General features: G+C 41.5%; 1 protein-coding gene across 1 annotated transcript in view; it reads left to right on the top strand.

The window, feature by feature from the left end:
* Positions 1-12,441, top strand: part of kcnh8 (potassium voltage-gated channel, subfamily H (eag-related), member 8) — an 81,437-nt gene that overhangs the window by 12,606 nt on the left and 56,390 nt on the right. The window contains exon 2 of the mRNA XM_010796582.1: positions 7,961-8,194. Coding sequence (XP_010794884.1) covers positions 7,961-8,194 — 234 coding nt within the window. The remainder of the gene's footprint in view (positions 1-7,960; positions 8,195-12,441) is intronic.

Below are 12,441 nucleotides of genomic sequence, written 5' to 3'. Positions count from 1 at the left end.
ACTATTACATAATCTGAAAGTGACATGAATCATCATTTTGTAGAGAGTGCCAGCCAGTGTGCAGTAGTAATTGTTGATCACTGAATGGGGTTACAAAAAAGGAACATGATGCTCATTCCTCTTCAGGGATGCATTCAAGGGTTTTGTTCTCTGACGGTGTTTTCCCTGTTCAAATCTAAGGTGGTTCCCTTCAACAAAGACTGACGTACGACATAAAACAATTATGCAATTGGGTTGAGGGAAAAGGGAATTATTGATGCATAAAATTGATTTTTGTAATGAAATGTAATTGAAACAAGTCGCTTTAGCAGGATGTCTCAAGTAATGATTATAAGCTCACGTAGCTTTGTGTGTTCCTGTATATGAGGCCTGATGTGTGCGTGACTCATTTATTTACTGTAATTACACTAATGTCTCCAAATGTTTTGCATATGATTTATATTGCTTTAAATGTGCGTGTGTGGTTTGAGACCTGCATTTTCTTTTGCATCTTAAAGGTCCCATGTCATGCTTTTCCGGTTATTACCCGTCCCCTTGTGTGTTATGAATGTTCTTATGCATGTAAACGGTCTGCAGTCACAAACCCTAAGTACACCCTGTAGGGAGTAAAACTCTAACACATAAAAGACCTGTCTGTGCTGCCCCAGAACGCCTCGTTGGAGATTTCTCTTTTTCCATTTGTTCCTTTCGGGAACCAAAATGGACCAATCCACGGAGCTCCTCACACACNGAGTCTCCACTAGCACCTGCACCCCCCGCACCCCCAAACGCGGTGCACCTACAGTGTAAGCGTGCCACACTTTCCCCGCTGCGAGGCTCCACTAGCACCCCCAGCGCGTCACAGTTTTGCTGCTGAGAGAGTGTGTGTGTGTGTGTGTGTGTGTGAGAGGAGCTCCACGGATTGGTCCATTTTGGTTCCGGGAACCTCGTTACGTCACAAGGTTCCCGGAAGAAACANACGCAAAACCAAAAGGGACACTTTAAATAAATCGCAAAGGAAAAATACAATAGAGTGGCGAAGTCACGCCCACTTACTTCCGCATCATGGGACCTTATTCCGAAAAAATAATACATTGAAGTCAATGGAGAATAAGGTCCCATGATGCGGAAGTAAGTGGGCGTGACTTCGCCACTCTATTGTATTTTTCCTTTGCGATTTATTTAAAGTGTCCCTTTTGGTTTTGCGTTGCCTTACCGCTGATGTATCAGGTGATTGATGTGTAATGACATGTTGGCTGTTTGCTTTGGATTACAAATGTCAGCAAAGCTTTTCTACCTGTACTGCTGCAGAAACATTTGAGTATTTACATAATGCTATATGTTGCATTAGAGACATAAGCTTAAATGCTTACATCACAAGGGTTGCAAGGAGGCTCACAACCGGGTTGAGATGATACTAATTGAAGAAGTTCTCTGAGAAAAAACATGAGGAGACACAAACATACAAAAAACCAGTAAGCTTTTATTTTACAGCTGCAGTCATTGAAACACCTTTCCATTATAGTTTGTGCTTTAGGAATGAAGAAAGACAGCAAGCCTTTTTTTGACACTGATAGCTTTGTGTGTTTACATTTCTTTTGAACTGCCTGGGGCCCTCCAGAAGAACTGATATCTGATGTTCTTTATTTGAATATCTGATATAGTGGAAGATTCGGTGTTGATTTCAAGTGAAGTTTTCCAACATAGCCATGTTTTTTACATTTAGATTTCTTCACAATTCTGGAATTTTTTGGCCATCTAAAACTAAATATCAAAAGAAAACAAACAATCTTTCTCTCTTTGAGTCTTGCAGTCACATATAAAAAGGTGGCCACAGGCTCCTAAAACATACTCCGCTTATAAATATTTCTGTTGAATTTCACAAGGACTGAAACAAGAAAATAAATGGAACGAAAAGGGAAGAACAATAGAAGTAAAAGAAGAAAATCTCTGTATTCAGCCAAGTTGCCTTCGAGCCCTTATAAATTCTTTAAAGTGCAATATCATCCATCCTTCCTCTTCGTGACGCATTGAATGCATATCGTCAGCTGAAAGGAATGTTATCTGGATAACGCTCCGTGCTTTTATGGGGAGGGTAATGTACAGAAATACTGAGGCAAGTCCCTGCTGTAATTTGTCTTAATCATGATAAATTCACAATTTCACTGAATTCTTCGCTGAATCATTACGGATTAAACCTTGAGAGCAAAAGGGTTGTATTGTGTGTGTGTGTGTGCGTGTGTGTGCGTGCGTGTGTGTGCGTGTGATTGCTTTCACTGTTGGACCTTGAGCGGCTGTGAAGTGTTGTTGGGAGCCTCATAACTCAACTTGAGGAATTTATACGCCGTCTGACTCACCGTTGAGATATGCAGCCCGCCTCCCTGTGTGTTTGCACGCTGTCGCATGCTTTGTCACTTTGCATTAGGAACACTCTGGCTGTTTACCTTGGTATGTGAAACCTGGGGGGGGGGGGGGTTGTGTGTGTGTGTACCTGGCCTCGGCTGATATTGGGTTTTAGAGGCTGATACCGCACCTGTATGGATGTCCTGCAAATACATTTCTGACCCTTTTGATGCCAAAATATCACAAGAATTCAGAGTCAGCTTCAGATAAGCTTCTTAAAAAACATGCAGACTATCATGTGACATTCTCCACTGAAACCCGTACTTATTAATTGGTTTAGCAGTTATGTAAGGTGGAGTTACACACTCTAGTCTGGACATTAGGAGGAACAATTCTACATCACATCAGTTTCAAATCAGTGCCTCATTATTATCGTTTTAGTCTAACTTCTACAATATAAATGTCTTTCTCTTATTTTGTATTGCACATTCTTACTTTAACTTCTTAGATTGATATACATATTGTCCATTTTTTTCTTATTTGTCTTTTATTTATTTATTTTGAAATTGGAGCAGCTGTCACAAGCCCCAATTTCCCCCTGGGATTAATGAAGTTTTCTGATTCTGATTAAAGTGGCTACTTTTAAGCAACAAAAAAAATCCTATCCTGGCTTTAGTCAGGCTTGCATAAGAGGGTATGATTTTGAGTACATGTGCATGCTTTTGTTCACTTGACTAACCTGAAATAATAAATCATAAAACTATGAGCAACATTGCAGTGCTTGGTCTCGGCGCAGCATGCTCTTGGCCTTTAAGGATGATAAGTAACTACTCTGCAAGTCATCCAAGTGACAGCAAGCTGCTTCATCTGAGCAAAAATGTCAACGATACCAGTCTCAAATGTGTCAGCAATGGCTTTGAAAGCAAGTTAACTAACCCATCCAAAATATTTCAATATTCAGATTTTTGAGGGGGTTGGAACTGATGAAATCTGTTTATTGCTTGCGGTTTTAGACACAATAGGAGCCTCAACAAAGTGTCAAATCCGTCAAATGAATTTGAACACAAAACACAAGTTAGCCTCAGTTCTAAGTTCTTCCCCCTTACTGTACATCAGTGCATGTTCTCCTATCAAGGTCAAAGGAGCTATGAGTCATGTAATTTGGGAAATAATGACACTGCAAATAGAGAGTGTGAGCGTAGACTTTCAGAATATTAAGCTTTGAAGATTGAGCACTAAACGGGGTACATGTAGCTACAAATAATGAGGTTTCAATTTATCACTATTGTGGGTGCTGCTGTGGCTTATGACTTCACTGGTATACATGCATTACTTTTACCAGTCCATGTTTTATTCCTGTGTAGCTCTGGTTAATGAGAAAATATTTTCCATTTAGATTGTATTATAGAATTCTGCGGTTGGTAAAATGTGTTCGGCTTAGGTATCTGGACGACTCTTGTCTAACCAGTGTGGATGCATTTAGTGCAGGGGTGGGTAACCTTTTTCCTCTCAAGGGCCATTTCAAATTTTTCAACATCCTCCGAGGGCCGTACAAATTATTGACCTCTGCTTAAAAATACTAAAATCACAGCCCATTAACTACGCCTTACTTTCATGCTGTGCAAAGAAAAAGCAACCTCTTAATCCAGATATCTTACCATGACTCGCGCATGCACGGTTGTGGCATGACCACCAAAACGGAAAGATATGGACACAAGATGTGTGCAAATGTATTTAGTTTCCTATCCATGTGGACATGATTTAAGTGGGTGGGGGGACCTAATCTCCTCGTAGGGGGTCCGGGTGCATGCCTCCCCGGGAAGATTTTTTTTAAATGTTGAAATTAAAAGCATCAATCTGGTGCACTTTGAGAGCAACATTAGGAGATCTATGGATACATCTCTCAACACCCATATGAAACAGAACTGTAAGCAGATTTCTTTTTCTTTATGGCATATTAACACGAGTAGGTGTTTAGTCCCACCCCTGGATGCTGAGGCCCGGCATATGCCCTGGGCGCTCTGGTAAACCATGCCGGAGCTCATTAAATATTTGTGTGCGTGTTTTTCTTTTTTACGGCCTTTGAGATCTGGCGTTTTATTAAATTGTTCACTCCTTGACAAAAAGGACCGGTTCCAGTCCCAGGAACTTGTGTTGTGCTCGGCTCGTTTGCCACAGTAGTTGAGCCCCCATATACAGAGCAGACTGCCACATCACGAATGGCTCTCGAGGTCTTTGCGGGCGAGGCCGTGAATTCCATGGTATTTCCGAGTCTATGTCGGACCGGTCAGGGGTGGACCTCTTCAGCGGCCTGCGGCCTGGTGCTGACAACGCAGCGGCTGAGTGACCTTGTGTGGCGTTTAGGCTCGGCTCGTGCATACTTGACGCATACGCACTCACCGTTACTTGGAGAGGAATGGTCGGTCCGCGCCCATCACACATAAGTAGTAAGTTTTCTCACCGTTGTTGGCCTTGTTGGCTTCTGTCTCCTCTTTTGTCTGAGGCACTATATTTGTTTGTTGATTGGAAGAGGTCTACCGGGTGACTAAGCGATCGGACTTGTCGGTTTAGTCAACAATAGGAAAACAGGCCTGAAGGCCCACCACAAGGGCTGCCCGGCTAGTTGTCCAACTTAGCCGTCTTTTCCGCAAGTCCAGCCGTCCGTTTTCGGGCTGCCACGCGCCCGCCGTGTGGTGAGGCTTAGAAATCGCCCGCACGGTGCGAGTACAAACCGGCCTGAGGGTAATAACGGCTAAAGCCCCGCCACATAGACCCGGAAATCCTCGGCATGTGCACGGCGTCAAAAACGAACCACACAGAAATCACTCTTCGGGAGTCACCGCTAGACAAGTAGACAGTATGACTAGTATTGCCTGCCGCCCACCGCGTCACAGACACGCAAACTAGTAGTCTAGTTCCCCCTCACAACCCGCTTGAGGTACAAGCTTTGGGCGAGGGCGAAGGTGACGCAGTCCGGCAACACAGGAACCCGTTCTGTGAGTGGCTCAAACGAGCGACACCCATAACAGGTGTCTGGTACATATTATAGTTACACATGAACACTTTTCGCGGAGCTACTGAACTCCACACTTCCTACCGCCGGACACGCGTCAGCAACTAGTCCCCCACTTTTGGGCGGCGGCCGACGCGTAGACATTCGGAACACAGGTAACCCCGTTCTGTGAAGTGAACTTTGAAACGAGACACCCATAACAGGTGTCATCTACTGGTAATGTACTACATACTAGACCATATACATTACACATAAACATTTCGCGCGAAACTCAAGCTAACTATTTCGCGATATGTATTTATATTCTCTAAGTAATAATAATAGTATGTCAGTTATGGAAAACAACAATAATCGAGACACAATCGCATCGATACGATGCTTATATTCTTCGAAAAAGAACTGTTGGTGACTCCATTTCCGTGTAGAAATATACTAGTAAATATCAATATTTTTTTATACTCTTATTTCATGTTGCCCATATTTATGATATACCGTCATTTTGTTTCAACAATAATTATTTGTTCTTATGTCAAACTTTCCTCTCACCTAAACNCGGATGGGGGTGCTGCAGCCCCCTCAGCACCCATCTACAGAGATGCTGTATGAGAAACTAATGTGAGTTTGGAAAATTGCACAATATAAATCTATTCTAGTAGACCTCAACAATGGAAATATGATCAGTAGAAATGGCCATGACACGGGACCTTTAAGGGCTAGTTTGAGAAAATACACAGACAAATACAGTCAGATTACAGAATTTGCAAAACTATAAGAGTCGCTATGTGGTATTATGGGCAACCTGCAACATAGCTGTCTATTAGCACTGCTCAGCATCATTCTGTGCTTCATTGGCACGGGGGTGTTTGTTTGTGTGGATGGGTGTGTTTGTGTGCCATAAAAGATGGATTCAGGTATGAACAGCTGGTCCACTTCAACTGGGTATTTAGAACTCCACACAAACACACAGTCTCATTAATTGTGATCGACTTCAGCACCATATTCTGTTTTCACTGTCATCTCCCCTGCTTTCCTCTCACTCTTTTCCTTACCCATATCTCTCTTTAACTGCTCTTTATCTGTGAGAATATTTTGAATTTGAGGTGAGTTTCTCGACACAAGGGACTGAGTTTCAAGAGTAGGGTTCCATTGCATTTCAGCTTGCAGATAAATCAGCCATTTATTGAGGTAAATGGCCTTCATGTTGCAGCCACTGGTCTTTATCTGGCTGAGCTGAGGATCCCATCAGCCTTTGTGTTAGTGTGTTAAAACTCACATTTTTATCGCCAGTGGCCAGTGAGAGCGATTTAGTGAAACAGCCAGAGAGTCACCCCTTGACCATTTGATTTGGCTTTCATTTGTATTATCTGGAGTTTCAAAAGTAGGTGATGGGAGCTTAGAGCAGTGGTCTAACAACCAGAGTGTTGACGGTACAAGCAGTCATCATATCCAACAAAAAAAACTGTTAATATATGCTATTAAAAAATAATTGTATACGGTGTCTGTCATCTTTCAGCTCACTGTATTTAGTTATATTGCCTGCAGTCTGTGATTCAGTTCACTCTCACAGCTCTAGTCATATTGTGACAGGAACCCACTGTGAACTTTCTGCCGCTCTTATAAAGAGAGGCAAAGTCAGCGAGTGTTTAAATTGTAAAAGGAAAATGGAAAATGGACTGTATTTATATAGTGCTTTATCCAGTCTTAAGACTCCTCAAGGCGCTTTTTACATAAAGAAGTCAGCGTTCACCCATTTCATATGGAGGCAGTGGTTGCCATAAAGATGCCACCTGTTCAGGGTTATTCACACACTGTTGACCATGCCATTGGGAGCAACTTGGGGATAAGCCCAAGGATACATCAACATGTTGACCACTGATTGAAAGACCACCGTACTACAACACATCCACAGTCGCGAAAGAGCCATATCTTTTTCTCAGGGCTTGGTGGAGAACAAAACAGAGCTAAAAGAAAGTGAATAGCGGACTTGCATTTACCGGGTGATCAGATATACAACTACTAATACATGTTGATGTTGCTCCATCTCTGTTAGATGTGAAATATGCAACTATTAGCTCAAATGTGATCATGATTTAAGTGACGATGTGTGTGCTGCTCCCAAGTGTCCAAAACAAACTTATAGCAGTTTTCATGCTTGAAGTCTAAACACACGACATATCTTGGTAATGTTTACTATTACCAGTGTTAATTAATCATATTCTTATTTAGCTTTTCCAGATATTTGCAGTGCTATAGAGTCATGGTTGACTTATTTGGGCCCCTAGGGACTCTTCAAGATGCAGAATAATGAAGAGTTTAAAACCATAGTTGGTCTGCTGGGAGAATTTTTCCTTCTTGCCTTGAGTCAGAAAAACACACTCAATGTTTTTTTATGTCACTGTCTGCATTCAGTGTGAATATATTTGAAATAGGGAAGTTTAACAGTGTGTATCCTCACTGCTCATTATTCATTTAAACTCAGGGACACAACATATATCCATGGGTTTGTCTAAAAGTGGATAAGCAGGAAAAACCAGAAGAACACCACAAAAAACCTCAAGAATAAAGTAATTACCCGAGGTCTTTTTCGTCATCTCACCTCACGTCTTCTTTGCTTTTCTCCTGCAGACAGCAACTTCATCCTGGCCAATGCACAGGTTTCCAAAGGCTTTCCTATCGTCTACTGCTCCGATGGCTTCTGTGAGCTTACAGGCTTCTCCCGGGCCGAGGTCATGCAGAAGAGTTGTGCCTGTAAGTTCCTATATGGGCCAGAGACCAGTGAAAGCATCATCCTCGGCATCGACGAAGCCCTGGAGGAGCGAAAGGAGTTTAAAGATGAGATCACGTTCTACAAAAAGACAGGTAAGCTCGGGGATGCCAAGTCAGAAAGTAAAACACAATACTATAAAACCTAGGTTTGGTGACTTCCTGAGCCATTTAGCAATTACATTTTAGAACCAAGGCAAGTAGAGAAGCCCAGAAAGCCATTAGAGAGTGCACAGAGAGTGATTACCATGTTGGAGGTTGCCTGTGTATTTCCATAAATGAATGGCAGTTCTCTGTGGCTATTTCTGAAGAAGTCACATTTAAATTGGCATAGATGGACCCATGGATAGATGAAGGGGATGGCTGAATTAATGGATGTATAACTTTTTTACTTTCCCATTGTCATTAAAAGGTGATTAAACAAAGCAATCAGTCACACAAAAAACCCAGTTATTATTTAACGCTGAGACGCATTAAACTTTCATAGCTGTCAGATAGTGACTCCTTAACCCTGTCTCCTTCGATTACACTGAGCCCAGCAGCGAGCCGTGGGGTGGAATGGTTGGGTTTGTGCCTCATTGATAAGCCTGCTGGCCAGTGAACAAAATGAAGTCAAAATAATGAGCACGTCTCGGCATCAGCAGATACATGCTTGCTGTGATGTGGGATGGTGCCATGTGCCCTTGCACGGATATTGCAAAGTTTGCTCCACTTTTATGCTTCATGTTCCTATTTTATTTTTAAATCAAGCTGGGGAGCATTTGTGTTTGTAAAGCTGCTCTGACACAAATCAAGGGAAATCAGTTTGTTATACCGTATCAGCACTGCAAGCTTTCACAAAACTGTGGATTGAGATTGAAAGCTCATTCCCGATTTTGAAACATGTTGATGAAATGGTTTCATTACAAGGTCCCTTTAGTAGCTGTTTGGGAACTCTTGATCACTCCACACAGAAGTTTGTTTTTGACAAGTTTGGGATTTCAATCTCAGCTTTTGTGCAAACACAGACAGAAAATAATAAACATGCTGCAGAAAAATGGAAATGGTTGCAATTGAATTATATGACAACTGAGCAAACTCCAAGCCTGATGACCAGACTGATGATGCACACGGCACTGCATGAGGCTGACGTTGAAGTGATTATTTAATTAACATTAACAGGATAAAAAGGAAATGTAAAGCTTTCCACAATTGTTCTTTTTAAAATAAATAAATCATAATGTAATACAAATAAAAACTATATTTATAGTAATTATAAAGAAAAAAAAAGATTTATCTTCAGATCAATACCTGATCCCACGGTGTATGCAAAAGTTGAATTGTAGGTCTTTCTATTGTTATCATGAATGCTCCTCAACACATGCATTTTTGACCTTTTAAATACTTTTCGCTGTACAAACACACTTTAGTTCATTCATATTAATCATGTCATGTTACTAGATTCAATGCATATCCTGAATCTCAATAAAAATGAGAAAGCAAAGCAAATCTTAATAAAAACTACTTTCTGTAAATCAAGCTGGGAGATTGCTTTGTCAACATCTGTGAGGAATGTCTATGGTAGGCTACTGTTTGCTATTCTATACATGTCTCATGCAGGCGTTATGGTATGTGCATGATTCAGTTGTGTGCCACTTTTCTGATTTTTCTTTGATTCATAAAGCAGATTTCGTAGATGACTCAGAGCAGTTTGCATAGGCACAGCTCAGCTAATACCACCACAGATGTGACTGTCTACACCACAGTGTCTCCTTCTTTGTTGTATCACCCCCCCCGCCCGCCCAGCCTCCCACACATACAGATATTTTCCTATCACTTTCCCCATTTCCTTTTGTTACCTTTAATCTGTCTCTCCTTTCACCCATCCCTCTTACTTTTTCACATAATGTAGAACATTTTGTGTCTGTCTGTCTGTCTCTGTCTGTCTGTCTCCCATGCTACAGTATTTTGCTGTTTCTTTCTTCCCCTGCCTTTGCCTTTTCATGTTGTCTCATCCCGCTCGTTCTGTCTGGCACAGCGGAGTACTGAAAAGTAAACCTATCTGATTGACTTGGTTTCTCCTCCATCTGTCAGTCGGAGAAAAGAGGAATCTGTGTTCTCGCAATCAGGGACGCTCTTTTCTCTCGCTGTGTGCTTGATAGTGCTGCCTCGTCTCACAGGCATGCAGATATTCTCACACACACACACACACACACACACACACACACACACACACACACACACACACACACACACACACACACACACACACACACACAAAAACACTGATTGAGTCATCACCAGGCAGGGAATATTTAAGCAGTGAGGGGAGGGAACTCCGTGGGAAATCCCTCTCCATCAGCAGTTCATTTGAATAGAAATGAATGGAAGGTAGACCATGACCTTGAACACATTGAGGAATCTATGTGATAACAGAAATGTAAGGGTAAAGCTTGAAAGGTGAAGAGCTAAAGAGTCGAGTTGACCTATAAAACTGGAATTCATTTAATCATCAATCAAAGACAAAACATGAAAATACCCTTATGCCCAAAACTGTCGTGCATATGCCACAGCATGATGTGAATTAGACTTAATTAACTGTGATTAATTAATTAACAAGGCCAAAAACACACAGACGCTCTAGTCCTCAACATTCGTTCCTTTTACATGAATATTCTTAAGAGATTAAAAGTTGGTGCAAGATACAGATCATATTGAAAAGGTGATAAAGGAAAGATTAAGAAGCACCACATAAGTTATTGTTTCCTTATGGGTATTAGTTAGAAAGTGAGCACAGAAGTTAAAAAAGGAAGGAATTAGGGATCTAAAAGAAATAGATTAACAGTCGAAACATAGACATAGAAGCAACACTATCCACTTTTTATAGAGAATAGTGTCTAACATCTGAGACATCTGTTGAGAATTGATATAGGGGTAGGCAAGTTACTCTCTTAAGGTAAGAGGCATGTGAAAAACAAAAACATACAGAAACAGCAAACTGTAGCCTTTTTACTAACATGAAATAAAACCCATGTGTATTTTCAAATGCTTTTTAGGCATCGATTTGTGACCATTTGACTGCACCGTAGTGCTGCACGATTCTTGCTCAAATGTGAATCCCGATTTTCCTCCATAAGAATTGAGATCACGATTCTCACACGATTATCATCGTTTCAATGAAAATATTTATTGCACTCTTACTCTTAGACGTCACGTGAGTACAATGAATTTAAACAGACAACATTTGTCTCTCTTGTAACAAAAACATAACTTTGTCTTTAGTAGTTCTGTAGTTGCTGAATACTGAACAAACCTTACTACATTCAAAATGTGGCACCTGGAGCCAACTATTGTGGCTTTAAACAGACACCATCAACATCAAAGTGCTTGACTTAAATCCAAGTCTCAGTTTCTTGTAGCAAAAACATTGTCCTCGACCTCCTCGTCACTCATTTCTGTTCTCATTTCTGTTTTTCTTGTACTACTAGTCGCTCTCGTCACTCTTTGCTAATCTGTGCTAATGCTAACGCTTCTGTAAACATACTGCCGGCTCCTGCCCTCACGTGCTGCAGTCAGTGAGTGTTGCCAGGTATACTTATTATAAGCCACATTGGGCTTATCTTTCTGTAAAGTTGCTTGTAATAATGGTTGTTGCAGTTGTGAGCTTGTAGATATTTATTTTCAAATAGCCGACCCGACATATATAGGTTTAAAGTGCTCATGTTCTTTTGCGCTTGTTTTCATAGACCTGGTTGCTTATTCCTTCCGCAAAAACTGGCAACACTAGTGGCTGCAGCGTTAACACTGCATGAGAGCAGGACATACTCGTCAACCCTCCCGATTTTCGCGGGAGACTCCCGATTTCATTGCCCTCTCCCGGGGTCATATTTCTCCCACATTTCTCCCGATTTCTGACTAAATCAGATTTACTCAGGACTGTTTCCGGTCGGACTTTAATACAGCTACACCATTGTTTGGTTTCCATGGTAACACGTCTCTTTAGTAGCGTGCGCAACTGAAAGTCTGAGAGGGTGAGGCAGATAGTCACAGAAAACAGAACAAGAATTGACAACTCTACCGTCTGCTCACTCCTTTCCTGAAAAATACAGGTCCAGCCCACACATAAGCTCCATCAAGGATGGTGCTGAAGGGCGCAAGGCAGTGGACTTACAACTACAATAAGCTAGACCCTCCAGAAAAATGCGATTCTGCGATCGCAGAATTTACCGCATAGTCAGCAAAATGGCGCAGATTTTTAAAAGGCCGCATATTTATCAAAAGGCCGCATTTTTCCACACAAAGTTGAGAGAAAAAAAAAGTTGACTCGTCTTGACGTCATCAGCTCGCGCATCACAGAATGTAAA

The sequence above is a fragment of the Notothenia coriiceps genome, unplaced genomic scaffold, assembly GCF_000735185.1.
Source record: "Notothenia coriiceps isolate Sejong01 unplaced genomic scaffold, NC01 NC01_scaffold00037250, whole genome shotgun sequence".
Classification (NCBI taxonomy): domain Eukaryota; kingdom Metazoa; phylum Chordata; class Actinopteri; order Perciformes; family Nototheniidae; genus Notothenia; species Notothenia coriiceps.
The sequence above is the reverse complement of the archived record's forward strand: the minus strand, read 5'-3'. Positions and strand labels throughout refer to the sequence as shown.